Here is a 25,932-nt window from a genome sequence, read left to right as displayed (position 1 = left end):
GGACTAAGCACCCACCCTTGAGGGGCCCCAGTGTTGAGGATCAGCGTGGCAGATGTGTTGTTGCCTACCCTTATCACCTGGGGGCAGCCCGTCAGGAAGTCCTGGATCCAGTTGCAGAGGGAGGTGTTTAGTTCCAGAATCCTTAGTTTAGTGATGAACTTTATGGGCACTATGGTGTTGAACGCTAAGCTGTAGTCAATGAACAGCATTCTCAGGATTTTTTTAATAAGCGTCCGGATTAGCGTCCTGTAGCGTAGCATGGTTTAGATGCAGCTGCGCAACAGCTCTTAAAGGGGCAATGTCTTAACAGGGCAATGACATACTTTGTAATAGAAACAAACAATATTATTTATGTCTTTTATTATTAATAATCAGGGTGTTGTGTCCAATGGGGTAAATGCAGATGGACAAACTGCATGCTTCAGCTTAGGTACATTTTTATTGGCACTATGCTTCATCAGTTGTCCTACAGGTCATAATGCCTATTGCTAAAAGCACATCTGATAATATAGACTATGCACAGGCTATATGCATGGTACAATATGTTACTTGGCCAATTTCTGGAGGTGGAATTTATGTTTTAGATGCTGTCAACATTTTATCATTCATTTTGAAGTAGAATGTCCTTTTAAAAAGTCTCCAGACCTGAGCTTATCAGTCCTGCATAAAAATGATCTCTGGGAGGATCCTGGACCCCCTAAGCAAGGGGACTTGAGTTGGTCAAATTTGCTGTTTAAATACATGCGCAAAATGATCCTCTTACCCTAAAGGCATGATGGTCATGGCTTTTATTAGATGAAAGGGGAGGTCAACTTAGCGATCTGAGATCAACTTAAGTTTCAGTCATGGGATTTTTGTGTTGTAACCCCTGTGAATGCATCCAACTGGTATTTACAACTTCACAACTGACCAATTCCCACTTTCCACTTGGTTATGAACGCAGCATAAGTTTGGAATCCCAAATCAACTCCTTAACCCTATGCACTTGTGAGAGGATTTGATTGATTTATAAGCAATATGGCTTAACTTCCATGTGGCCTATCAGAAGGTGAGGTTATGATTATCATATTGCTTTCATATATTGAATCCACTCAGATCTCCACAAATGCATAGGGCGAGATTGGGCCTAAATTAGGTTTTGGGCTCGATCAAATATGTTCTATTATATTGAGAAGACATGTCCTCAAATATGGAAGGCAGGTGGGACCATAGATTACCACAGAATGAGTCATAATACCCATAAAACCTAGCGGTCAAACGGAAATGGTTCCAATTGTTTCTCCACCTTTTTTGTCTATAGGGAGTTTTAGAAACACTTCAAATAAACACATCAACCATAAACTTTTAGTTTATGGTTGACGCAGCTGGTAGGCCATTAGCTAACCTAACGTAGCAGGCGTAAAATAAACACCTGAAACTTTTGGGGAAGTTCTCTTCTGCACTTTTGAACCAATCCAGGAAATGGGGAGGAGGAGTTTAGATGGAGTGTTGCCTCGCTAACGTCCAAAAGCGGAAGTCGTGTTACAGGCTGTCTTTCCATTTCCCCTGGAAACCAGAACATCTGTTTGTTGGGGACTCAGCAGAGGCTATCCATTAGCCAATCAGTGTTTCTCAAGGAGTTCAAAGCATGTGAATGCATCCAACTGGTATTTACGACATCACAACTAATAACTTTTCCTCTTGGTTATGAATGCAGCATCAATATACACTACATGACCAAGAGTATGTGAACACCTGCTTGTCAAACATCTCATTCCAAAATCATGAAAATTAATATGGAGTTTGCTCCTATAACAGCCTCCACTCTCATGGGAAGGCTTTCCACTAGATGTTTGAACATTGTTGTGGGGACTTGCTTACATTCAGCCACAAGCGCATGAGTGAGGTCGGCACTGATGTTGGGCAATTAGGCCAGACTCGCAGTCGGCGTTCCAATTCACCCCAAAGGTGTTCAACAGGGTTGAGGTCAAGGCTCTGTGCAGGCCAGTCAAGTTCTTCCACACTGATCTCAACAAACCATTTCTGTATGGACCTTGCTTTGTGCACAGGGCCATTGTCATGTTGTAAGAGGAAAGGGCCTTCCCCAAACTGTTGCCACAAAGTTGGAAGCACAGAATCGTCTAGAATGTCATTGTATGCTGTTGCGTTAAGATTTCCCTTCAATGGATCCAAGGGGCCTAGCCCGATTCATGAAAAACAGCCCTAGACCATTATTCTTCATCCACCAAACTTTACAGTTGGCACTGTGCATTGGGGCAGGTAGCGTTCTCCTGCAATCCGCCAAACCTAGATTTGCCCGTCAGACTGCCATATGGTGAAGCATGATTCATCACTCCAGAGAATGCATTTCCACTGCTCCAGTGTCTAATGGAGGCGAACTTTAGGTGATCTTAGGCTTGTGTGCGACTGTTCGGCTATGGAAACCCATTTCATGAAGCTCCTGACTAACCGTTATTGTGCTCATGTTGTTTCCAGAGGCAGTTTGGAACTACATAGTGAGTGTTGCAACCGGGGACCACTTCCCGGCTGAGCCATTGTTGCTTCTAGATGTTTCCACTTCACAATAGCAGCACTTACAGTTGACTGGGGCAGCTCTAGCAGGGCAGAAATTTGATGAACTGACTTGATGGAAAGGTCGCATCCTATGACGGTGCCACATTGAAAGTCACTGAGCCCTTCAGTAAAGCCATTCTACTGCCAATGTTTGTCTATGGAGATTGCATGGCTGTGTGCTCAATTGTATACACCTGTCAGCAACTGGTGTACCTTAAATAGCCAAATCCACTAATTTGAAGGGATGTCCACATACTTTTGTATATATAGTGACCATAATTCTATCTTCCTTATTCCTGCTTACAAGCAAAAACTAAAGCTGGTAGTACCAGTGACTCACTCAATACAGAAGTGGTCAGATGATGCGGATGCTACGCGACAGGATTGTTTTGCTAGCACAGAGTGGAATATGTTCCATTATTCATACAATGGCATTGAGGAGTATATATACCACCTCAGTCACCGGCTTCATCAATAAGTGCATTAATGATGTCGTCCCCACAATGACCGTACATACATATCTCAACCAGAAGCCATGGATTACAGGCAACATCTGCACCGAGCTAGAAGCTAGAGCTGCTGCTTTCAAGGAGCGGGACTCTAATCTAGACACTTATAAGAAATCCCGCTATGCCCTCAGATGAACCATCAAACAGGTAAAGCGTCAATACAGGACTAAGATTGAATCCTACTACACCGGCTCTGACGCTCGTCGGATGTGGCGGGGCTTGCAAGCTATTACAAACTACAAAGGGAAACCCAGCCGCGAGCCTACCAGACAGGCTAAATAGCTTTTATGCTTGCTTGGAGGCAAGCAACACTGAAACATGCATGAGTGCACCAGCTGTTCCGGAAGACTGTGTGATCACGCTCACCGTAGCTGATGTGAGCAAGACCTTTAAACATGTCAAAATTCACAAGGCTGCAGGGCCAGATGGATTACCAGAACGTGTACTTCGATTATCCGCGGACCAACTGGCAAGTGTCTTCACTGACGTTGTCAACCTCTCCCTGAACAAATCTGTAATACCTACATGTTTCAAGCAGACCACCATAGTCCCTGTGCTCAAGAAAGCGAAGGTAACCTGCCTAAATTATTACCACCCCGTAGCACTCACATTGGTAGCCATGAAGTGCGTTGAAAGGCTGGTCATGGCTCACATCAACACCATCATCCCAGAAACCGTAGGCCCACTCTTATTCGCATACCGCCCCAACAGATCCCCAGATTACACAATCTCAATTGCACTCCACACTGCCCTTTCCCACCTGGACAAAAGGAACACCTATGTGAGAATGCTGTGCAGCAAGCAGCTCAGTGTTCGACACCATAGTGCCCACAAAGCTCATCACTAAGCTTAGTGCCCTGGGACTCAGCAACTGGATCCTGGACTTCCTGACGGGCCGCCCCCAGGTGGTAAGGGTAGGCAACAACACATCGGACACACTGATCCTCAACACGGGGGCCCCTCAGGGGTGTGTGCTTAGTTCCACCCTGTACTCCTTATTCACCCACGACTGCGTGACCAAGCACAACTCCAACACCATCATTAAGTTTGCTGACGACACAACGGTGGTAGGCCTGATCACCGACAACGATGAGACGGCCAAAAGGGAGGAAGTCGGAGACCTGGCAGTGTGGTGCCAGGATAGCAACTTCTCCCTCAATGTGAGCAAGACTAAGTAGATTATTGTGGACGACAGGAAAAGGAGGGCCGAACACGCCCCGATTCACATTGAGTGGGTCAAGAGTTACGTTTCTTGGTATTTACGTCACCAACAAACTATCATGGTTCAAACACACCAAGACAGTTGTGAAGATGGCACAACAACATATTTTTCCCCTCAGGAGACTGAAAAGATTTGTCATGGGTCCCCAGATCCTCAAAAAGTTCTAAAGCTGCACAATTGAGAGCATCTTGACCGGTTGTTAACGGCTCGACATCCGACCGTAAAGCGCTACAGACGGTAGTGCATATGACCCAGGACATCACTGGGGCCAAGCTTCCTGCCATTTAGGACCTATATACGAGGCGTGTCAGAGGAAGGCCATAAAAATTGCCAAAGACTCCAGTCACCCAAGTCATAGACTGTTCTCTCTGCTACCGCATGGCAGGCGGTACCAGAGTTCAAAGTCTTAGTCCAAAAGGCTCCTTGACAGATTCCACCCCCAAGCCATAACACTGCTGAACAATTAATCAAATGGCCAACCGGACTATTTGCATCGACACCCCCCCTTTTGTTTTTACACTGCTGCTACTCACTGTTTATTATATATGCATAGTCACTTTACCCCTACCTACATATACAAATGGCCTTGACTAACGTGTATGGGCGGCAGGGTAGCCTAGTGGTTAGAGTAGACTTGTAACCGGAAGGTTACTACCTGAAGGTTCAAACCCCCGAGCTGACAAGGTACAAATCTGTCGTTCTGCCCCTGAACGGGCAGTTAACCCACTGTTCCTAGGCCGTCATTGAAAATAAGAATTTGTTCTTAACTGACTTGCCCAGTTAAATAAAGGTAAAATAAATTTGACTCAGTACCATACCCCCTGTATATTGTGTCATTATTGTTATTTTATTGTTTTATTTTTATTCTTAAGAAAATAGTTAACTACATTGTTGGATAAGAGCTTTAAGGATTTCACGGTAACACCTGTTGCATGTGACAAATAAGATTTGATTTAGTGTAGCTATAAATCACTTAGTTCGCTGTTTACACAGGGAGCCCAATTCTGATGTTTTGCCCAATTATTGACAAAAGATCTGATCTGTTTGGTCAAAAGACTAATACTTTGGCAAAGGATACGATATGGGCTGCCAGTGTAAATGCAACCGTAGTTGTTGTGGGAATGACGAAGAAAATAAAGTAAAAAATCTTCACACAAAGTTTCGGCAGATGGCAGCACCACTGAACATTGCTACCATTTCACGAGTATAAGCGGCGTATAGCCAATCATCGGTCGTTTTATTACGCATTTCACTAAAACGCATTACCATTGGATAATTTTCTTCCGCGCTTTCCCTATACAAACAAGATGGCTGGGGTTGTTGAACTCCAGAAATTGAAGGTGAGATATATTTAAAAAGGAATAAAATCCAATACATACGTAATTCTTTATAGTCTGGCATCGTGTAAAATGTACAAGTAATTTACGTATTGTACGGTTTACTACTCCACTCACGAGATAAAGTAGTTGTGCGGTAGTAATACTCCGTGTGATTTGTCTGCAAATGGAAGCTAGCTACCTTACACAGCTGTCTGCTAGTGTTAGCTAGCTAACATGCGCACGTTCGTTACTGTAAAACATGAAATAACCGAGAGCGTCGTCAATTGACCAGCTAGTTGCACGAATTAATTTAGCTAATTAAGTACATTTTACCTAGCAAAGTTATTGTATTCTTAACTAGTTCTGGTAGCTACCTAGTTTGATTAATCAGGCTGTAATACACAATTGGTATATACAGCTTTATAGCCGATTTATGCTTGATCTGCAATGCGAGCGGAAGCTCCGTACAGATGGCGACGCGATTGGCTTGTGGAGGCCAAATCGAGCTTCGCACGGCGATGCTTCCTCTTCCTCTAGGAGGTTTAACGGCGGTTGGCATCCAATACATGTTGGATTACCGCCACCTACTAGACTGAAATATAGATCCCTTTAATGTTGCTTGAAAAAAAAAAACATAAATACCATACCATCTAATACTACACACACACACACACACACACACACACACACACACACACACACACACACACACACACACACACACAGAACAAAAACATACTATACTATAAACATATTTAGTCCTACTTCAGGCCAACAGTCTGAAAGAATGGAACACCACCACTTAACAGGCTCCTGAGTGGTGCAGCGGTCTAAGACACTGCATCCAGGCGGTATCACATCCGGCTGTGATAGGGAGGCGCACAATTGGCCCAGCGTCGTCCGGGTTAGGATTTGGCTGGGATAGGCCGTCATTGTAAATAAGAATTAGTTCTAAACTAAATAATAAAATGAACACCCTGTAACTCTGTCAAGTCTCTCTGCAGCTGCATCTCCCCTTTTCTGACATTTTTTACCGACTCAAGTTCACCCTCTTCCTCCCTCTCTCGTAGATCTCCTCTGCCTCTTTTTCCCTTCATTCCTCCTCCGTATTCCAAGTATACATCTCCTTATGATAATACTGCACTTCTCCTGACATGCATCTTGTTCTTGCCTTGTCAAGGGATGCCATTTAACCGGCTGCCACCATCTCTTTACAGTCAGCACGAACCCCTCTGGATGTAGCATTCAACAGTGCATCCCACTTGTAAAGCAGCTTATTCGTCTTGATGCTCTTCTTTATCAATAGCGACAGAAGCCCATTTCAATTTCAAACAAGCATGCTCTCTTTCTCCCGGATTCCTTGATTTGCTTGCTCAGACTCTGTGCCACCCGGTCATGCTCCACATTGACATGATTGTTTGATGGTAGGTGAGCTCGGGTGGGCCTGAATGAACACAAACTCACTTTCTTGACAACAGCTCTGCCCTGTTACCCAAAGCGCAAGAAGTATGAATTCTCTGGCCAGTGGAGTAAAGTACTTAAGTGTCAATACTTTAAAGTACAACTTAATTCGTTTTTTTGGAGTACTTTACTATGTATATTTTTGACAACTTTTACTTCACTACATTCTTAAAGAATATAATGTACTTTTTACTCTATGCATTTTCCCTGACACCCAAAAGTACTCATTACATTTTTAATACTTAGCAGGACATGAAACTTGTCCAATTCACGCAATTATCAAGAGGTCATCTCTGCGGCCTCTGTTCTGGTGGACTCTATAAACGCATGCTTCTTTTGTAAATTGTGTATGAGTGTTGAAGTGTGCTCCTGGCTATCTGTAAGCAAACAAAAAATGAAATTTGTGCTGTCTGGTTTGCTTAATATAAGTAATTTGAAACGATTTATACTTTTACTTTTAATGCTTAAGTGTATATTAGCAATAACATGTACTTTTGATACCTAAGTATATTTAAACCAAATACTTTTAGACTTTTACTGGGTGACTTTTACTTGAGTCATAATCTATTAAGGTATCTTTACTTTTACTCAAGTATGACAATTTAGTATTTTTTCCACAACTGACCCTATCGCCATAAATGCTCTATGGCCAATGCAGAAAACGGATGAACCGTACAGAGCCTTTAACACCTCATGTCCACCAGATGGACATGCAGCGGAAGCATTCATCGTCAATGGTATAGTCCACAATGATACGTTGGGAATGCCGCACTAGGCTGCAATGTGTTCTGTGTACCGCATACGTTAAATTTTTTCAACTAGTGGTTGCTTTGTGCGGTTGTACAAATGAAGGTACACACAGACTTTTAGCTAGTTGAAAAGTGAAGAACGTGTGTCAAATACGGGCTTGACTTCCAGCAAAACAAAACTCATATGCACCTGGTGGACATCGTGTGTTAGCTCTTGAAAACTGCCTTCTCCCTTGCCTGGAAACCCAATTGCACAGAAGGTCTGTTGCCAATGGCTGCATTGTTGTGCCAAAACTCTTTACTTATGTGGTAGCCACGTTATTATGACAGATTTAGTTAATTTTTTGGTAGTTGACCTTTTTATATAAATGCAATCAATGTTATTTGTATTATATGCATACGCTCTTTACTAAAAGTCTTCTACATTTGTCGACCCTACCTTCTTCAGTTGGCTGAGCTCAAGCAGGAGTGTGCTGTGAGGGGATTGGCCGTGAAAGGAAACAAAGGTGACCTTATTGGCCGGTTGCAGGCGTACCTTGAGGAGCATGGTATGATGGACTTGTCTTTCTTCCACTAACACTTACTTTTTTCTTACCAGCACTGATTGTAAAATGTAGCCTAAATTAGTAAAACAAATACTAATAATTGTACGAAGGCATAATGTTCCCCTGCCCTGTGATTGATGTGATGGGGAGTTCCCTTCAGTTCCAATTATTAGCATAATGTATTGTCATGTTTTTTTTTGTTGTTTTTTTTTTGCTCAGTAACAAACACTTTCCCTAATATCGACATTTTCTCTTGATTTGATTCTGAAATCAGCTTAACAAAACCACTGCAATATAAACCTTACTCTTTCTTGGATGTTATCATGAAATGTCTTGATTTCTCCAATAACTGAACCTTGGTTGGGTAGATGTATGTAGCATTATTCTCTCCAACTGATGGGGTATACATTCTCTTCTGTACTATGCTCGTTTAAATATTCTTGTTTTTACAGCCAACTTGTCTTGAAAATGTGAGAAACATTTTGTATTTGACCTTTTATGTTCCAGAAGATGAGGTGAACGAAGAGGAGGTTTTGGGAGAGTTGGAGGTAAGCATGTGAAACATGTTTAATAAAAATATTATTGTTTAAAGCTGACTTATTTTTTCAGAATATTTTACTCTTATAATATTTCTGAATATTTAAAATTGTGCTGATTTACATGCTTGGTGTATATTTACAGGACAATCCTAAAGAGGAGGAAATCAGTGAAACACCTGCAGAAGTGGCAGTAGAAAAGGCAGCTGTACCTGAAAAGTCAGTACTCTATTACTCAAACCTACCTATGGGATGTTTCATGTCCTAATGACTGATGGTTATTATGTGATTGAAGTGGGCCTAGCCTAATCATTGTTATCGTGATTCTCATGGCAAATTCAGCAGTTTTTCAACATGTTAAGATAAAGTTTTATGTTGGCATCTTCCTTTTTTAGTCTTTGAATGTCAGTCATGATCAATTTATGTTGTTATACGGTATGTACAAGATGTCTTTGGGGGATTATTTCACTGGACGTGCAGTGGATTGTTTTTAACCAATAGAGGGCAGGCTAGGTTTACAAAGTTTTCCACTATATACTTTATTCAACTTTACATTTTGTCTTGCTTTAGGGATGCTGAGAAGAAAGTTGTAAAAATCACTGCCCCATCAGTTGTGGATGAGGTATGTAGTACAGTATTCTAATTGTGTGCATGATGCACACAATAACTGCATTAAATAGCTAGATTTAAAATCTTGTTTTCCACAATGTTCTACTCATCAGCTCTGGGTCATTCCTTTTAATTTCAATCAGTTTTGACTCAACCCATTTGATCTGACTGAAACTTTCTATATATATTTGGTCAGAAAGTGACTTTTTGTAACTGAAAGCCAAAACATTTAGGTGATGGAGGTGCTAAAAAGTCACCCATTTTGCATACCCCACCCTACCATGAGACATCCATGTCTTCATCAGTGGAAAAGATAAACAGTTGAGTTTTATATAATTTAAAAGCTTACAAACAGGGTTGTCAAACAATTTAATAATTTATAGATAAATAAAATAAACATTGTCATTTTTTTCTCCTTTAACATCAATTATCTAAAAACACCTAAAATCAGATGTTTTTCATTTTCCCATATTTTGTAGATTAGACCCTATTTTAAGAAATCTCAGGGGTTTGTGTTGTGCCTGCCTTCGGTTGAGACACAGCATACTCTTGAATACAGGGTGGATGAAATTTAAATAATATAAATATATTTCATAGAATGGACATATCCCTTTAGACTAGAGGTCGACCGATTAATCGGAATGGCCGATTAATTCAAATCAAATTTTATTTGTCACATACACATGGTTAGCAGATGTTAATGCGAGTGTAGCGAAATGCTTGTACTTCCAGTTCCGACAATGCAGTAATAACCAACATGTAATCTAACTAACAATTCCAAAACTAATATCTTATACACAGTGTAAGGGGATAAAGAATATGTACATAAAGATATGAATGAGTGATGGTGCAGAGCAGCATAGGCAAGATACAGTAGATGGTATCGAGTACAGTATATACATATGAGATGAGTATGTAAACAAAGTGGCATTGTTAAAGTGGCTAGTGATACATGTATTACATAAGGATGTAGTAGATGATATAGAGTACAGTATATACGTATACATATGAGATAAATAATGTAGGGTATGTAAACATTATATTAGGTAGCATTGTTTAAAGTGGCTAGTGATATATTTTACATCCTTTCCCGTCAATTCCCATTATTGAAGTGGCTGGAGTTGAGTCAGTGTGTTGGCAGCAGCCACTCAATGTTAGTGGTTGCTGTTTAACAGTCTGATGGCCTTGAGATAGAAGCTGTTTTTCAGTCTCTCGGTCCCAGCTTTGATGCACCTGTACTGACCTCGCCTTCTGGATTATAGCGGGGTGAACTGGCAGTGGCTCGGGTGGGTGTTGTCCTTGATTATCTTTATGGCCTTCCTGTAACATCGGGTGGTGTAGGTGTCCTGGAGGGCAGGTAGTTTGCCCCCGGTGATACGTTGTGCAGACCTCACTACCCTCTGGAGAGCCTTACGGTTGTGGGCGGAGCAGTTGCCGTACCAGGCGGTGATACAGCCCGCCAGGATGCTCTCGATTGTGCATCTGTAGAAGTTTGTGAGTGTTTTTGGTGACAAGCCAAATTTCTTCAGCCTCCTGAGGTTGAAGAGGCGCTGCTGCGCCTTCTTCACGATGCTGTCTGTGTGAGTGGACGAATTCAGTTTGTCTGTGATGTGTATGCCGAGGAACTTAAAACTTACTACCCTCTCCACTACTGTTCCATCGATGTGGATAGGGGGGTGTTCCCTCTGCTGTTTCCTGAAGTCCACAATCATCTCCTTAGTTTTGTTGACGTTGAGTGTGAGGTTATTGTCCTGACACCACACTCCAGTTCAGTAGTTGCACAGGGCGGGGTCGAGACCCAGGGTCTCGAGCTTGATGACGAGCTTGGAGGGTACTATGGTGTTAAATGCCGAGCTGTAGTCGATGAACAGCATTCTCACATAGGTATTCCTCTTGTCCAGATGGGTTAGGGCAGTGTGGTTGAGATTGCATCGTCTGTGGACCTATTTGGGCGGTAAGCAAATTGGAGTGGGTCTAGGTGTCAGGTAGGGTGGAGGTGATATGGTCCTTGACTAGTCTCTCAAAGCACTTCATGATGACGGAAGTGAGTGCTACGGGGCGGTAGTCGTTTAGCTCAGTTACCTTAGCATTCTTGGGAACAGGAACAATGGTGGCCCTCTTGAAGCATGTGGGAACAGCAGACTGGTATAGGGATTGATTGAATATGTCCGTAAACTCACCAGCCAGCTGGTCTGCGCATGCTCTGAGGGCGCGGCTGGGTGATGCCGTCTGGGTCTGCAGCCTTGCGAGGGTTAACACGTTTAAATGTTTTACTCACCTCGGCTGCAGTGAAGGAGATACCGCATGTTTCCGTTGCAGGCCGTGTCAGTGGCACTGTATTGTCCTCAAAGCGGGCAAAAAAGTTATTTAGTCTGCCTGGGAGCAAGACATCCTGGTCCGTGACTGAGCTGGATTTCATCTTGTAGTCTGTGATTGACTGTAGACCCTGCCACATACCTCTTGTGTCTGAGCTGTTGAATTGAGATTCTACTTTGTCTCTATACTGACGCTTAGCTTGTTTGATAGCCTTACGGAGGGAATAGCTGCACTTTTTGTATTCGGTCATATTACCAGTCACCTTGCCCTGATTAAAAGCAGTGGTTCGCGCTTTCAGTTTCACGCGAATGCTGCCATCAATCCACGGTTTCTGGTTAGGGAATGTTTTAATCGTTGCTATGGGAACGACATCTTCAACACACGCTCTAATGAACTCGCACACCGAATCAGCATATTCGTCAATGTTGTTGCCTGACGCAATACGAAACATGTCCCAGTCCACGTGATGGAAGCAGTCTTGAAGTGTGGAATCAGCTTGGTCGGACCAGCGTTGGACAGACCTCAGCGTGGGAGCTTCTTGTTTTAGTTTCTGTCTGTAGGCAGGGATCAGCAAAATGGAGTCGTGGTCAGCTTTTCCGAAAGGGGGGGGGCGGGGCAGGGCCTTATATGCGTCGCGGAAGTTAGAATAACAGTGATCCAAGGTTTTGCCAGCCCTGGTGGCGCAATCGATATGCTGATACATTTTAGGGAGTCTTGTTTTCAGATTAGCCTTGTTAAAATCCCCAGCTACAATGAATGCAGCCTCAGGATGTATGGATTCCAGTTTGCAAAGAGTCAAATAAAGTTCGTTCAGAGCCATCGATGTGTCTGCTTGGGGGCGAATATATACAGCTGTGATTATAATCTAAGAGAATTCTCTTGGTAGATAATGCGGTCTACATTTGATTGTGAGGAATTCTAAATCAGGTGAACAGAAGGATTTGAGTTCCTGTATGTTTCTGTGATCACACCACGTCTCGTTAGCCATAAGGCAATACCCCCGCCCTCTTCTTACCAGAAAGGTGTTTGTTTCTGTCGGCGCGATGCTTGGAGAAACCCGCTGGCTGCACTGCATCCGAAAGCGTCTCTCCAGTGAGCCATGTTTCCGTGAAGCAAAGAACATTACAGTCTCTGATGTCCCTCTGGAATGCTACCCTTGCTCGGATTTCATCAACCTTGTTGTCAAGAGACTGGACATTGGCGAGAAGAATGCTAGGAAGTGGGGCACGATGTGCCCGTCTCCGTAGTCTGACCAGAAGACCGCCTCGTTTCCCTCTTTTACGAAGTTGTTTTTTTGGGTCGCCGGTTGGGATCCATTCCGTTGTCCTGGTTGAAAGGCAGAACACAGGATCCGCTTCGCAAAAGTCATATTCTTGGTCGTACTGATGGTGAGTTGACTCTGATCTTATATTCAGTAGTTCTTCTCGGCTGTATTTAATGAAACCTAAGATGACCTGGGGTACTAATGTAAGAAATAATACGTAAAAAAAACAAAAAACTGCATAATTTCCTAGGAACGCGAAGCGAGGCGGCCATCTCTGTCGGCGCCGGAAGTATTAAGGCCGATTTCAAGTTTTCATAACAATCGGAAATCGGTATTTTTGGGCGACGATTTATAAAAAAACAAACTTTTTTTTTTACATTTTATTTTTATTTTTTATATATACCTTTATTTAACTTGGCAAGTCAGTTAAGAACACATTCTTATTTTCAATGACGGCCTAGGAACGGTGGGTGAACTGCCTCGTTCAGGGGCAGAACGGCAGATATTCACCTTGTCAGCTCGGGGGAACCAATCTTGCAAACTTACAGTTAACTCGTCCAACGCAATAACGACCTGCCTATCTCTCGTTGCACTCCACAAGGAGACTGCCTGTTACGCGAATGCAGTAAGCCAAGATAAGTTGCTTGCTAGCATTAAACTTATCTTATAAAAAACAATCAATCATAATCACTAGTTAACTACACATGGTTGAGGATATTACTAGATATTATCTAGCGTGTCCTGTGTTGCATATAATCTGACTGAGCATACAAGTATCTAAGTATCTGACTGAGCGGCGGTAGGCAGAAGCAGGCGCATAAACATTCATTCAAACAGCACTTTCATGCGTTTTTCCAGCAGCTCTTTGTTGTGCGTCAAGTATTGCGCTGTTTATGACTTCAAGCCTATCAACTCCCGAGATGAGGCTGGTGTAACCGAAGTGAAATGGCTAGCTAGTTAGCGTGCGCTAATAGCGTTTCAAACGTCACTCGCTCTGAGCCTTCTAGTAGTTTTCCCCTTGCTCTGCATGGGTAACGCTGCTTCGAGGGTGGCTGTTGTCGTTGTGTTGCTGGTTCGAGCCCAGTAAGGAACGAGGAGAGGGACGGAATCTATACTGTTACACTGGCAATACTAAAGTGCCTATAAGAACATCCAATAGTCAAAGGTTAATGAAATACAAATGGTATAATGGGAAATAGTCTTATAATTCCTATAATAACTACAACCTAAAACTTCTTACCTGGGAATATTGAAGACTCATGTTAAAAGGAACCACCAGCTTTCATATGTTCTCATCTTCTGAGCAAGGAACTGAAACGTTAGCTTTCTTACATGGCACATATTGCACTTTTACTTTCTTCTCCAACACTTTGTTTTTGCATTATTTAAACCAAATTGAACATGTTTCATTATTTATTTGAGGCTAAATTGATTTTATTGATGTATTATATTAAGTTAAAATAAGTGTTCATTCAGTATTGTTGTAATTGTCATTATTACAAATACATAAAATAAAAAAAATTGGCCGATGAATCGGTATTGTCTCTTTTGGTCCTCCAATAATCGGTATCGGCTTTGAAAAATCATAATCGGTCAACCTCTGCTTTCAACTAAGGGCTGTGGCAGTCGTGACGTTTTCTTCAGCCGGTTATTGTCATTCAAAAGACTGCTGGTCTCATGGTAATTGACAGTTAATGAACAAATACGCATTTAGCAGCTCTATGCATATAAGCCACTGATACGCACCTTTGGGAACATCTAGATAAAAAATTTTTTTGGAAAGTCTTACAAATGATTTTAATATACACCATCACAAAAAAACATTATTTTAGACCGGTCTAAAGAAACATTATGATACAAAGAAAATATATTTCAGAAGTAAATAATGAGTTGGCCTACTGTGCGTTATCTGGCTATGTGACATACCATAGGCTGTAGGCTTGTTCGTTTAGCAGACAAGATATGCTTATATGTCCCGTGCCATTATTTAGTATATATTTTTTTAATAGTAGGAATAATATAATTTAACTTAGCAGAATAAAATAGAAAATATATTTTTCCCATTCCAGAGTGCACATATGAGGTGGCTATGTTGAGCGTAAAAGTGATAATTTGAAACAGGTCCTATATGCTAGATTTAGAGTTATTTGGCCACTTTAGTTCTGAATGATACAAACTTTAGAATGTCTTAGAAATCAGAACATACAGTATATGGGCTGCATGGCGCGACTATAGGCTATTGATGAAGTCCCCCAAAAAGTTTGCACTTTGTTCTTTGCCTCAAGTTGCATACTCTGTTCTCTCATAAAGTGATCATATACTGAACAAAAATAAGAACTCAACAAGCAAAAAATTATGATTTTGTTGAGTTTCAGTTCCTATAAGGAAATCAGTCAATTGAAATAAATATATTAGGCCATAATCTATGGATTTCACATGACTGGGCAGGGGGCGCAGCCATGAGTGTGCCTGGGAGGGCATAGGCCCACCCACTTGGGAGCCAGGCACACCCACTGGGGAGCTAGGCCCAACCAATCAGAATGAGTTTTTCCCCACAAAAGGGATTTATTACAGACAGAATTACTCTTCAGTTTCATCAGCTGTCCGGGTGGCTGGTCAATCCCGCAGGTGAAGAAGCTGAATATGGAGTAGTTGGGCTGGTGTGGTCTGTGGTTGTGAGGCCGGTTGGACGTACTGATAAATTCTCCAAAACGACTTATGGTAGAAAAATTAACATGGAATTATCTGGCAACAGCTCTGGTACACATTCCTGCAGTCATTATGCCAATTGCACGCTCCCTCAGAACTTGATACACCTGTGGCATTGTGTTGTGTAACAAAACTGCACATTTTAGAGTGACCTTTTATTGTCCCCAGCACAAGGTGCACCTGTGTAATGATCATGCTGTTTAATCAGCTTCTTGATATGCCACACCTGTCAGGTGGATGGATTATCTTGGCAAAGGAGAAATGCTCACTAACTGAGATGTAAACAAATATGTGCACAAAATTTGAGCGAGTGCGTATGGAACATTTATGGGATCTTTTATTTCAACTCATGAAACATGGGACCAACACTTTTACATGTTGTTTTATATTTTTGTTCAGTATATTTTCACCCATCAGACTAGTCTCAATTTAATCTTGTCTTTAATAATATGTTAAATTAATTTAGATTTAAAATGGTCAATTATCAAAGGGGCAGGGTAAAAAAATACATGTCATCAGTATGCACTCGAATAGCGAATGGAGACTGCTTAGTTTTTTTCAATTTGGTCAGCGTACTCTGGTTTTTTCACTCCATGCATCATCCACTGTTTGAGGATGCAGCCTCTTGCTCAGCAGCGTTATATTCCTCCCAAACGCTGAATGCCATGGGTTCTCCAAACCTGTTCCTGCAGCTACCCAGTGCTTAATTGGGAAATTGAGTGAAATCTATTCAGGAACATCGATAGTAACATGTTTTCCCAACAAAACATATTTCACCAAACTGTTGACAGCCCCTCTGTGTGCTCGAGAAGGAAATGAAGGCGAGATAAATGGAAATGCACTGTGGTGAGATATTCTGTACCGAAAGGTAATGTGTCAGCCTATTCATTATATATTCAAAAAAAATGTACTATAATTGTAGGCTAACCCTGTAAGCCGACCTGCAAAATCAATAAACTAACCGCATCGCCTAGTCCTAGGCCTACATGTTCTCTCCCAGACTCATGAATAGAACGTTTGGAGGATAGCATAAGGTAGCCAACCAGTCTATCAAATATGCATAATTATACAGTCCACACTCAAAGAAGATTACTAGAATTTGTTTTATTTTGGAGTATAGGCTAGACCAATTATGTAAAGATATCTTAGATCTGTTTAAAAAAAAATTGTAAAACTTATTTCAGGCTTGAGCTCATGTATAGGCCTATGGGTATACATAAGCTCTAATATGCCTTTTGGGTGTTTTTAATTCATCACCTTTAGAATGGACTGCCCATTTCGTTGTGTTATGCTTTGAAACAACATCCACAGCGACCATGTTTTCCACTCAGTTTCAACCTATTGATCAATATGAAGAAAAAGTACAATCACACTGAGGTGAGTTTAAAAGCAAGGAACTGTTTTGATGATGTGTTTGTGATTTATGATTTAATTTACACTGTCAGAGTGGTTAGAGGGACAATAGAGCCCTTAGTACCAGGCCATTAGCGACCTGATGGTCATTAGAGAGTTGGGTACTACCAATGTATGTCATGTGGAATTTTACTGCGGTCATAACTCATGACCGCAGGTGTGGTGGTAATATGGTCACCGCAACAGCCCTACTGCAATTTAGTTCGTACATCATTAACATTTTAATTGAGTACACATTTTTACCTCTAATTACTACCACAATGATGGCCACCGGTCCACCCACAGTCAAATGTCAACTTAAATGGTAATGTATAGTCCGTTATCTGTATAGCGTATTCGGAAAGTATTCAGACCTCTTCACTATTTTCTTATGTTACAGCCTTTATTATAAAATTGATTAAATTGATGAGGGAAAAAACAATCTACACACACAACCCCATAATGACAAAGCAAAAACAGTTTTTTAAAAATGTTTGCAATCAACTGAAATATAACATTTACATAAGTGTTCAAACCTTTTACTCAGTACTTTGTTGAAGTACCTTCGGCAGGGATTACTCTCAAGCTCTGTCAGGTTGGATGGGGAGCCTTGATGCACAGCTTTTTTCAGGTTTCTCCATAGATGTTCGATCGGGTTCAAGTCCGGCCGAGCCACTCAAGGACATTCAGAGGCTTGTCCCGAAGCCACTCCTGTGTTGTCTTGGCTGTGTGCTTAGGGTTGTTGTCCTGTTGGAAGGTGAACCTTTGTGCCTGTCTGAGGTCCTTAGCATTCTGGAGCAGGTTTTCATCAAGGATCTCTCTGTACTTTTGCTCTGTTCATTTTTCCCTGGATCCTGACTAGTCTCCCAGTCCCTGCCGCTGAAAAACATCCCCACAGCATGATTCTGCCACCACCATGCTTCTCCGTGGGGATGGTTCCATGTTTCCTCTAGACATGATGCTTGGCATTCAGGTCAAAGAGTTCAATCTTGGTTTCGTCAGACCAGAGAATCTTGAGTCCTTTAGGTTTTTTTTGGCAAACTCCAAGCGGGCTATCAAATCCAATCAGATTTTATTTTTAACATGTGCCGAATACAACAGGTAATGAAAGGCTTTCTTACAAGCTCTTAGCCAACAATGCTTTAATAAGTTAAGAAAGCAAAGTGTTAAATAGAAAATAAAAGTAACAAATAATTCAACAGCGGAGGTAAAATAGCAAACGAGGCTACATACAGGGGTACCGGTTACAGAGTCAATGTGCGGGGGCACCGGTTAGTTGAGGTAAGTAAGGTAATATGTACATGTAAGTATAGTTAAAGTGACTGTATAGATTATAAACAGAGAGTAGCGGCAGCGTAAAAGAGGGGTTTGGGTAGCCCTTTGACTAGCTTTTCAGTAGTCTTATGGCTTGGGGGTAGAAGCTGTTAAGCCTTTTGGACCTTGACTTGGCGCTCCGGTACCGCTTGCTGTGCAGTAGCAGAGGGAACAGTCTATGACTAGGGTGGCTGGAGTCTTTCAATCTGGCCACTCTACCATAAAGACCTGATTGGTGGAGTGCTGCAGAGATGGTGGTCCTTCTGGAGGGTTCTTCCATCTCGACAGAGGAACTCTGGAGCTCTCTGATTTGACCATTCTTGACCATTTTCCAATAGTCTTGAAGGAGTTCCCACATATGTTAACCACTTGTTAACTGCTTTTCCTTAACTCTGCGGTTCAACTCATCCCAAACCATCTCAATTGGGTTGAGGTCGGGGGATTGTGGAGGCCAGGTCATCGGATGCAGCACTCCATCACTCTCCTTATTGGTCAAATAGCCCTTACACAGCCTGGATGTGTGTTGGGTCATTGTCCTGTTGAACAAAAAATTATAGTCCCACTAAGCGCAATCCTGATGGGATGGTGTATCGCTGCAGAATGCTGTGGTAGCCATGCTGGTTAAGTGTGTCTTCAATTTTAAATAAATCCCTGGCAGTGTCACCAGCAATGGACCCCCCCCCCCCACTATCAAACCTCCTCCATGCTTCACGGTGGGAACCACACATGCGGAGATTTTCCGTCTTACAAAGACGTGTGGCTGGAACCAAAAATCTCAAATTTGGACTCGTCAGACAAAAGAACAGAAGAAAATGTCAATTTCAAAAGAAAATAATAGCATTCTCTGTTGTCCTGATGTGGCTATGCCAAATGGCTGTGGGCTACTCTGGTTCATTTAGCAGACAAGATTGTCTTTTAATTCTGCGGCATTATTTATATTTTATAGTATGAAGAATACAATTGAACAAAGCTGAATAAAATATAATTATTTTCTCCAAACGATTTCAGAGTGCGCACATGCGGATATTCTGTGTTGAGCGGTTAACAAAGAAATATGTACTCCTATATGCTTAATTTTGAGTTATTAATTTCACTTTAGTTCTTCAAGTGTTCCCTATTTTTTTGAGCAGTGTATATAATTCACAAGTGATAGGTGATAGGCACCTATCAGACTTCTTGATTTAATCTTGTCTTTACATATACCCTTTAAAAAAACATATTTCTTTAACCTTAATTTAACTAGGCACGTCAGTTAAGAGCAAATTCCTATTTACATTGAAGGCCTACCGACCAAACCCTCCCCTAGCCTGGATGACACTGGGCCAATAGGGAGGTGCACTATCAGACTCCCGATCACGGCCGTTTGTGATACAGCCTGGGATCGAACCAGGGTTTATAGTGGTGCCTCTATCACTGCTATGCCGTGCCTTAGACCGCTGTGCCGCTCGGGAGCTCATATATATATAAATAATATGTGACATTTGTTTTGATTTAGAATGGACCATTATCATGCACCTGTATCGAAACAACAGGGGCAACGGAAAAAATACACTTAAATAGCGAATGGAGGACGCTTTTCCCCATGGTTTATTTTTCATGCCAGGCAGGTAGGCTGTAATCCTGTTGTAAATATAAGCAATGTGCTTAATATTAGGAAATTTGAGAAATAAATACAGTAGGCGTAGCCTATAGAAAGCTGATGGGATCCTCATATTTTTATTAGCGGCCATCACTCTGTTTTCTCACGCAATTACATAGCCTATAGAAATGTTGTGCAACATGAGCTCATGGGCTCTCATGAAGTGTTTGATTAGATTTTCAAATACATTAGCATTGATGTCAGAGTGATTAGAGAGACAATAGAGTGCTGAGTACCAGGCAGTTGGCAAGTTTGGTAGGTTACTAATAACCAGCAGCATCAGAGCTTGGAAAACGCCTAATTTCGTGACTAAAAGGTCATGTGGAATTTGACTGCCTTCATGATTCGTGACTCCAGGTGTGGCGGTAATACGGTCACTGCAACAGCCCTATTCCTTTTCTGTGGTGGTCCTCATGACAGCCATTTTCATCGTAGGGTTTAATGGTTTTTACTACTGCACTTAAAACTTTCAAAGTTCTTGAAATGCTCTGCATTGACTGACCTTCATGTCTTAAAGTAATGATTGACTGTCATTTCTCTTTGCTTATTTGAGCTGTTCTTTCCATAATATGGACTTGGTCTGTTACCAAATAGGCCCGTCTTCTGTATGCCACCCCTACCTTGTCATAACACAACTGATTGGCTCAAACGCATTACGAAGTAAAGAAATTCCACAATGAACTTTTAACAAGGCACACCTGTTAATTGTAGTTAATTACAGGTGACTACCTCCTGACGCTGGTTGAGAGAATGCCAAGAGTTTGCAAAACTGTCATCAAGGCAAAGAGTGGCTACTTTGAAGAATCTGAAATATATATATTTTGATCAGTTTAACACTTTTTTTGGTTACTATATGATTCCATGTGTTATTTCATAGTTTTGATGTCTTCACTATTATTCTGGAATGTAGACAATAGTAAAAAATAAAGAAAAACATTGAGTGAGTAGGAGTGTCCAAACTTTTGACTGACTGGTACTGTATATACATATTTATATTTGCGTTCATCTTGGTGAACTAGTGCATTGTGGAGGCCTAGACTAAATGACAGTTTATGCTTGATTGGAAAATGTGGTCGGTGGCTTCATATGGAGGGTGTGACGCAATTGCAGAGCCTCCAGAGCCATGCAGTTGCCAAAGCGCCTCCCAAATGTTGTAACAATGCAGAGAGCTCTGTATAGCGCCACATTGACATGATTGGTTGATGGTAGGTGGGGGCGGTACGTCATGTAGGAAACACAAACTCACAACAGCTCTGCACTGCTCCGCGAAGCGCAGGAAGTATGAATGGCCTGACTTCTGATGAGTCCGTATCACCGTAATTGCTGCATGGCCAGTGCAGACGTCGATTGATCATGCGCCCAGATGCACAATGCGCTTCTCTCTTCAGAATGCGCTCTCTCCTGCCAATTTGTGCACATTCATTGTTTCTTTAACTTCATTGTGTGAATTATTTGTGTTTTAATTGTTAGTGTATATCAATTCCTCATTACATATATTACCAGTAATACATTTACCATTAATTCCTACCATTTCTAATCTACAGTGTTTGTTACTTTGGTTACAGTAATTTCTGTTATCAATATTATTATTCCTGTCACATTATCACCCCTGTCACATTGTTTGCAGTGTGCACAACCTATGTTGCACTTGTGTTTTGTCAATTTAGTCATTGTTTTTTGTTTTGAGCGCTCCTGTAAATGTTGAGTAAGGATGCGCACGCATGGAAGTAGGCCTATAGGCTACCTGGCCTGCGCAAATGTAGACATGATGTGTAGGGTCTGATTGGTATTTCTGATTGACTTAATGCACCACTACTAATAACCTGTGGAGCTTCTCAAAGTAATGTTTTCTTCACCGCAAACAGTCTTATTTTTACATCCATTGAGAATTACAGTAGTTCCTCAATGTATTTAAAAAAATCTTCCTATCTCTCTCTCCCTTTCGATAAGAACTCGTCATAAAATTGTCCTACCTGATTACTTCTTATCAGTGCTTGAGTTGGACTGAAATAGGTTTCCGGTACTCATTTTGGGGGCAGTGACTATTTAGGTGCAGGAGCTCCACAATACTTTTGAGACAATATTCTTTGAGGAACAGGTTTGAGGTTCCAGTACTCAGCTTTGGTGAGCTCCTGCCCAAGTCAAGCACTGCTTCTTATCCCTTGTGCAAATAGCCTACAGCTGTGTCTGTGCGCGGGAAACTCGTAGGGCCCAGAATATTTTATACAATGTTACAAGTTCGCTAGTAGCATGAATATTTATCTTCTATTTGTGTCCATCACAGAGGCTGCAGAAGAGGGCAGAGCGTTTCAACCTGCCTGCTACTGCTGATAGTAAGAAAGAGGCCCGCGCTGCCAGGTGAGCCCCTGGACCGAATTACACATTATAATGGATCATATGTTGACTTTGGATAAAACTAGGGTTATACATATTTTGGTTAAAACAAATGCGTTGTACTACAACCCTGGTTTTACAAAGGACGAACAAGTTCTTACTATGCTATAAGCTGTCTCCAGACAGCACCACTGAATAATCATTTATTAAATTTTTTTGTGTTTTATCTCTCCTTTTCTCATAAATTTCATCATATCAAATTATGATCTTGTCTCATCGCTTCAACTCCACAACGGGCTCAGGAAGGTCGAGTAATGCATCTGCCAAAACATGACCCGCCAAACCGCGCTCAGTAACATCCGCTTGCTTAATGTGGACCAATGTGTCGGTGAAAACACAGTTCAACTGACGGCAGGCGCCCGGCCCGCCACAAGGAGTTGCTAGAGCACGATGAGCCTAGTAAAGCCCCCGGCCAAACCCTCCCCTAACCCGGACGACGCTGGGCCAATTGTGCGCTGCCCTATGGGACTCCCGGGTTGTTGTTCAGAATGGAATACCAAAGAGGGCATTGTGTTGCACTTCGAGATGTGAACAGATCTACGTGTCTCCTCTGAACTGGCACCAAAACGCCTCTATCACCTGTGGGTGGATACGCCACTCTGCAGACTCAGGCTTGCCCCTCGACAACAGGTTCGCACCTGGATAAAAAATACCTGGAATGTGCGTTGCTGACAGTGAGTGTAGGTGTGTGTGTATGCCCAAAGCATGTATTCGTGATGCCACCTGGTGCACGGCCATTGAGCGGACTCCGCCCTGGCGATTGATGTATGAGGTTGAGCCCGAGGCCTGCAGAGCATTATAGCCTTGAAGGCTGCAGAGCCTTCCTGTTGCTGCTCAAATTTGTGTGTGATGGTCTCCACGAAAGGACCGAAGAGCCCAGATATTGTGACAGGAGCATTCAGCAGCATGTTCTTTTCTCGTTCTCAAATTAAATTAAATGAAGCTTTATTTTAGACATAGAATGCAACGCAATGTGCTTTACAGGAAGAAAAAAAAAGCTGCATTACGCTACTAAACCAAAAGTATGTGGACGCCTGCTCCTCGAACATCTCATTCCAAAATCATGGGCATTAATATGGAGTTGGTCCCCCCTTACTGCTATAATAGCCTCCACTCTTCTGGAAAGACTTTCCACTAGATGTTGGAACATTGCTGCCAGGAATTGTTTCCGTTCAGCCACGAGCATTATTGAGGTTGAGCCCTAATTGTTGGGTGATTAGGCCTGGCTGGCAGTCGGCATTCTAATTCATCCCAAAGGTGTTCGATGGGGTTGAGGGCTCTGTGCAGGCCAGTCAAGTTCTTCAACACCAATCTCGACAAAACATTTCTGTATGGACCTCGCTTTGTGCACAAGGGCATTGTCATGCTGAAATAGGAAAGGGCCTTCCCCAAACTGTTGCCACAAAGTTGGAGGCACAGAATCGTCTAGAATGTCTAGAACCAAGGGGCCTAGCCGAACCATGAAAAACAGCCCCAGACCATTATTCCTCCTCCACCAAACTTTACAGTTGGTGCTATGCATTCGGGCTGGTAGCGTTCTCCTGCCATCCACCTAACCTGATTGGTCTGTCGGACTGCCAGACGTTGAAGGGTGAGTCATCACTCCAGAGTACGCGTTTCCAATGCTACAGAGTCCAATGCCGGCAAGCTTTGTTTCCAGGGGCAGTTTGAAACTCAGTAGTGAGTGTTGCAACCAAGGACAGGCGATTTTTGCGCGCTGCATGATTCATCACTCGGAGGTCCCCATCTGTGAGCTTTTATGGCCTACCACTTCGCGGCTGAGCTGTTGTTGCTCCTAGACATTTCTATTTCATAATAACAGCAATTTCAGTTGACCAGGGCAGACATCTGATGAACAGACTTGTTGGAAAGGTGGCAATAGAAGAATCTTAAAATGTATTCTAAAACCCACATGCAGCCAGTGCAGAAACCTTACAATTGGTGTAGTGTGTGTTCTCCGTCTGTTCTTGGTCAGTGCCCGTTCTGCAGCATTCTTTGTTTCTGACATTTGAATGAGGTTGAGCCACAAGTGGCGGTGTGTCACTACCGAGAATCCCATGATTCTGCCCACATCCTAGGCAGCACACCTCATGTGTAGTGTGCCTTCCTGAGCTCGACGTACATCTCTGGAGTAGCCTGCCCTTCCATGTCCAGGAGGACCTGGTAGGCCTGGAGGAGGACCATGATGTTCAGCATGGCTGCTGACTGGGCGGCTAGGAGAAAAATATTTTTTTTAACAGAAAAACCTGAATGAATCTGTCTGGTACCCACACTCAAAGCTTATGAACACTGTTTGAGTGTGATTGGGAAAGCGATTTACCTCAAAATCCTTGGTCTCCTCAAGTGCGACACGTTAGCTAGCTATATAGCTAGATGGACCATTAGCAAAGAGTGGGTAGCAAGCTAGCTGACTCAGGCTGCAAAACGGACCAACGCCGAGGAATTTAAATCAAATCTAAAATATCTTCGCTACTCGGTCGAATGCGTAGGCCGTCTGAAATTGAGAAGTTTAGACGGAAAATATGAATGGTGGCTTTGATAAACAGTGGTGGCTGAATAAAACACGAGTGGCTGGGCAGTGCGTATTATACCCTCAGGGTATAATGAGTCATGGCCCGACCGGGCCAATCACTTCCAAGATAGGACTTGGGTGGTTTCAGAGTTGAAAATTATTCAGTGGTGCTGTCAGGAGACAGCTTATAGCATAGTAATAAAGTAATAACTCAAGTTTGAAATGAATTAAAAGCAGTCATGTACTGTTAATCTTGCATGTAGGCAACAGCAATGTTTCACACTTTTATGACCCCTTGATATCCTCAAATGTATGAATTATTGTGGTTGACAATCAAGTTTTGATCATTACTCAGTGAACAGTCAGGTAGTTATGTAAAAAATAATATTTAATATACATATTTTATGTGGCAATAATCTACTCCAGGGTCAACTCATATTGGGCTGTCGAAAGGATAGTAAAATGGATGTTAAAAAGATGTAGGCTGTGAGAGTGAATATTAATTGAATTGATCTGATGTTTGTCAGATTTGGTTTACCGGCTCTATCACCGGCTTCCAAACCAGGTGAGTTGGATTTTCATAGGTTTTTCAGCATGACCAGTCAAAATTGTATGTTGTAATTCATGTATATTTTTTCTCTTTGTCTATTAGGTGCATCAGTTGCAAATAGTAAACTAACTGTGAGTATCAATGGGGTTCATATAATATATTTATTTTTCCTATTTCGACAATGCCTGCACATAAAATGGCACTTCACATAATCAGCACATTTTCTGTAGGTTGCTGTGATAATGTTGGTGTTTCCCCTGTATTAGTTTGGCAAAATAATATGGAACAGGAAAAAATATAGAAAGGGTGTACCCAAAACCTTCCCAATTAAAGGGACCC

At 42.1% G+C, this 25,932-nt stretch overlaps 1 protein-coding gene across 2 annotated transcripts in view; it reads left to right on the top strand.

Annotated features, from left to right (window-relative positions):
- The first annotated feature begins 5,534 nt into the window (after positions 1 to 5,534).
- The window catches only part of LOC135539866 (SAP domain-containing ribonucleoprotein-like), a 64,642-nt gene continuing 44,244 nt past the window's right edge, over positions 5,535 to 25,932 (top strand). Inside the window, exons 1-8 of one of the 2 annotated variants that reach the window (XM_064966054.1) lie at positions 5,535 to 5,624; positions 8,262 to 8,361; positions 8,869 to 8,906; positions 9,040 to 9,113; positions 9,465 to 9,516; positions 22,422 to 22,495; positions 25,571 to 25,608; positions 25,696 to 25,724. In XM_064966054.1, coding sequence (XP_064822126.1) covers positions 5,592 to 5,624; positions 8,262 to 8,361; positions 8,869 to 8,906; positions 9,040 to 9,113; positions 9,465 to 9,516; positions 22,422 to 22,495; positions 25,571 to 25,608; positions 25,696 to 25,724 — 438 coding nt within the window. In that variant the 5' untranslated portion in view covers positions 5,535 to 5,591. Of the gene's footprint in view, positions 5,625 to 8,261; positions 8,362 to 8,865; positions 8,907 to 9,039; positions 9,114 to 9,464; positions 9,517 to 22,421; positions 22,496 to 25,570; positions 25,609 to 25,695; positions 25,725 to 25,932 lie in introns of both variants that reach the window. The other variant, XM_064966053.1, reaches the window with a different exon arrangement.

The sequence above is a fragment of the Oncorhynchus masou genome, chromosome 5 (assembly GCF_036934945.1).
Source record: "Oncorhynchus masou masou isolate Uvic2021 chromosome 5, UVic_Omas_1.1, whole genome shotgun sequence".
Taxonomy (NCBI): domain Eukaryota; kingdom Metazoa; phylum Chordata; class Actinopteri; order Salmoniformes; family Salmonidae; genus Oncorhynchus; species Oncorhynchus masou.
The sequence above is the reverse complement of the archived record's forward strand: the minus strand, read 5'-3'. Positions and strand labels throughout refer to the sequence as shown.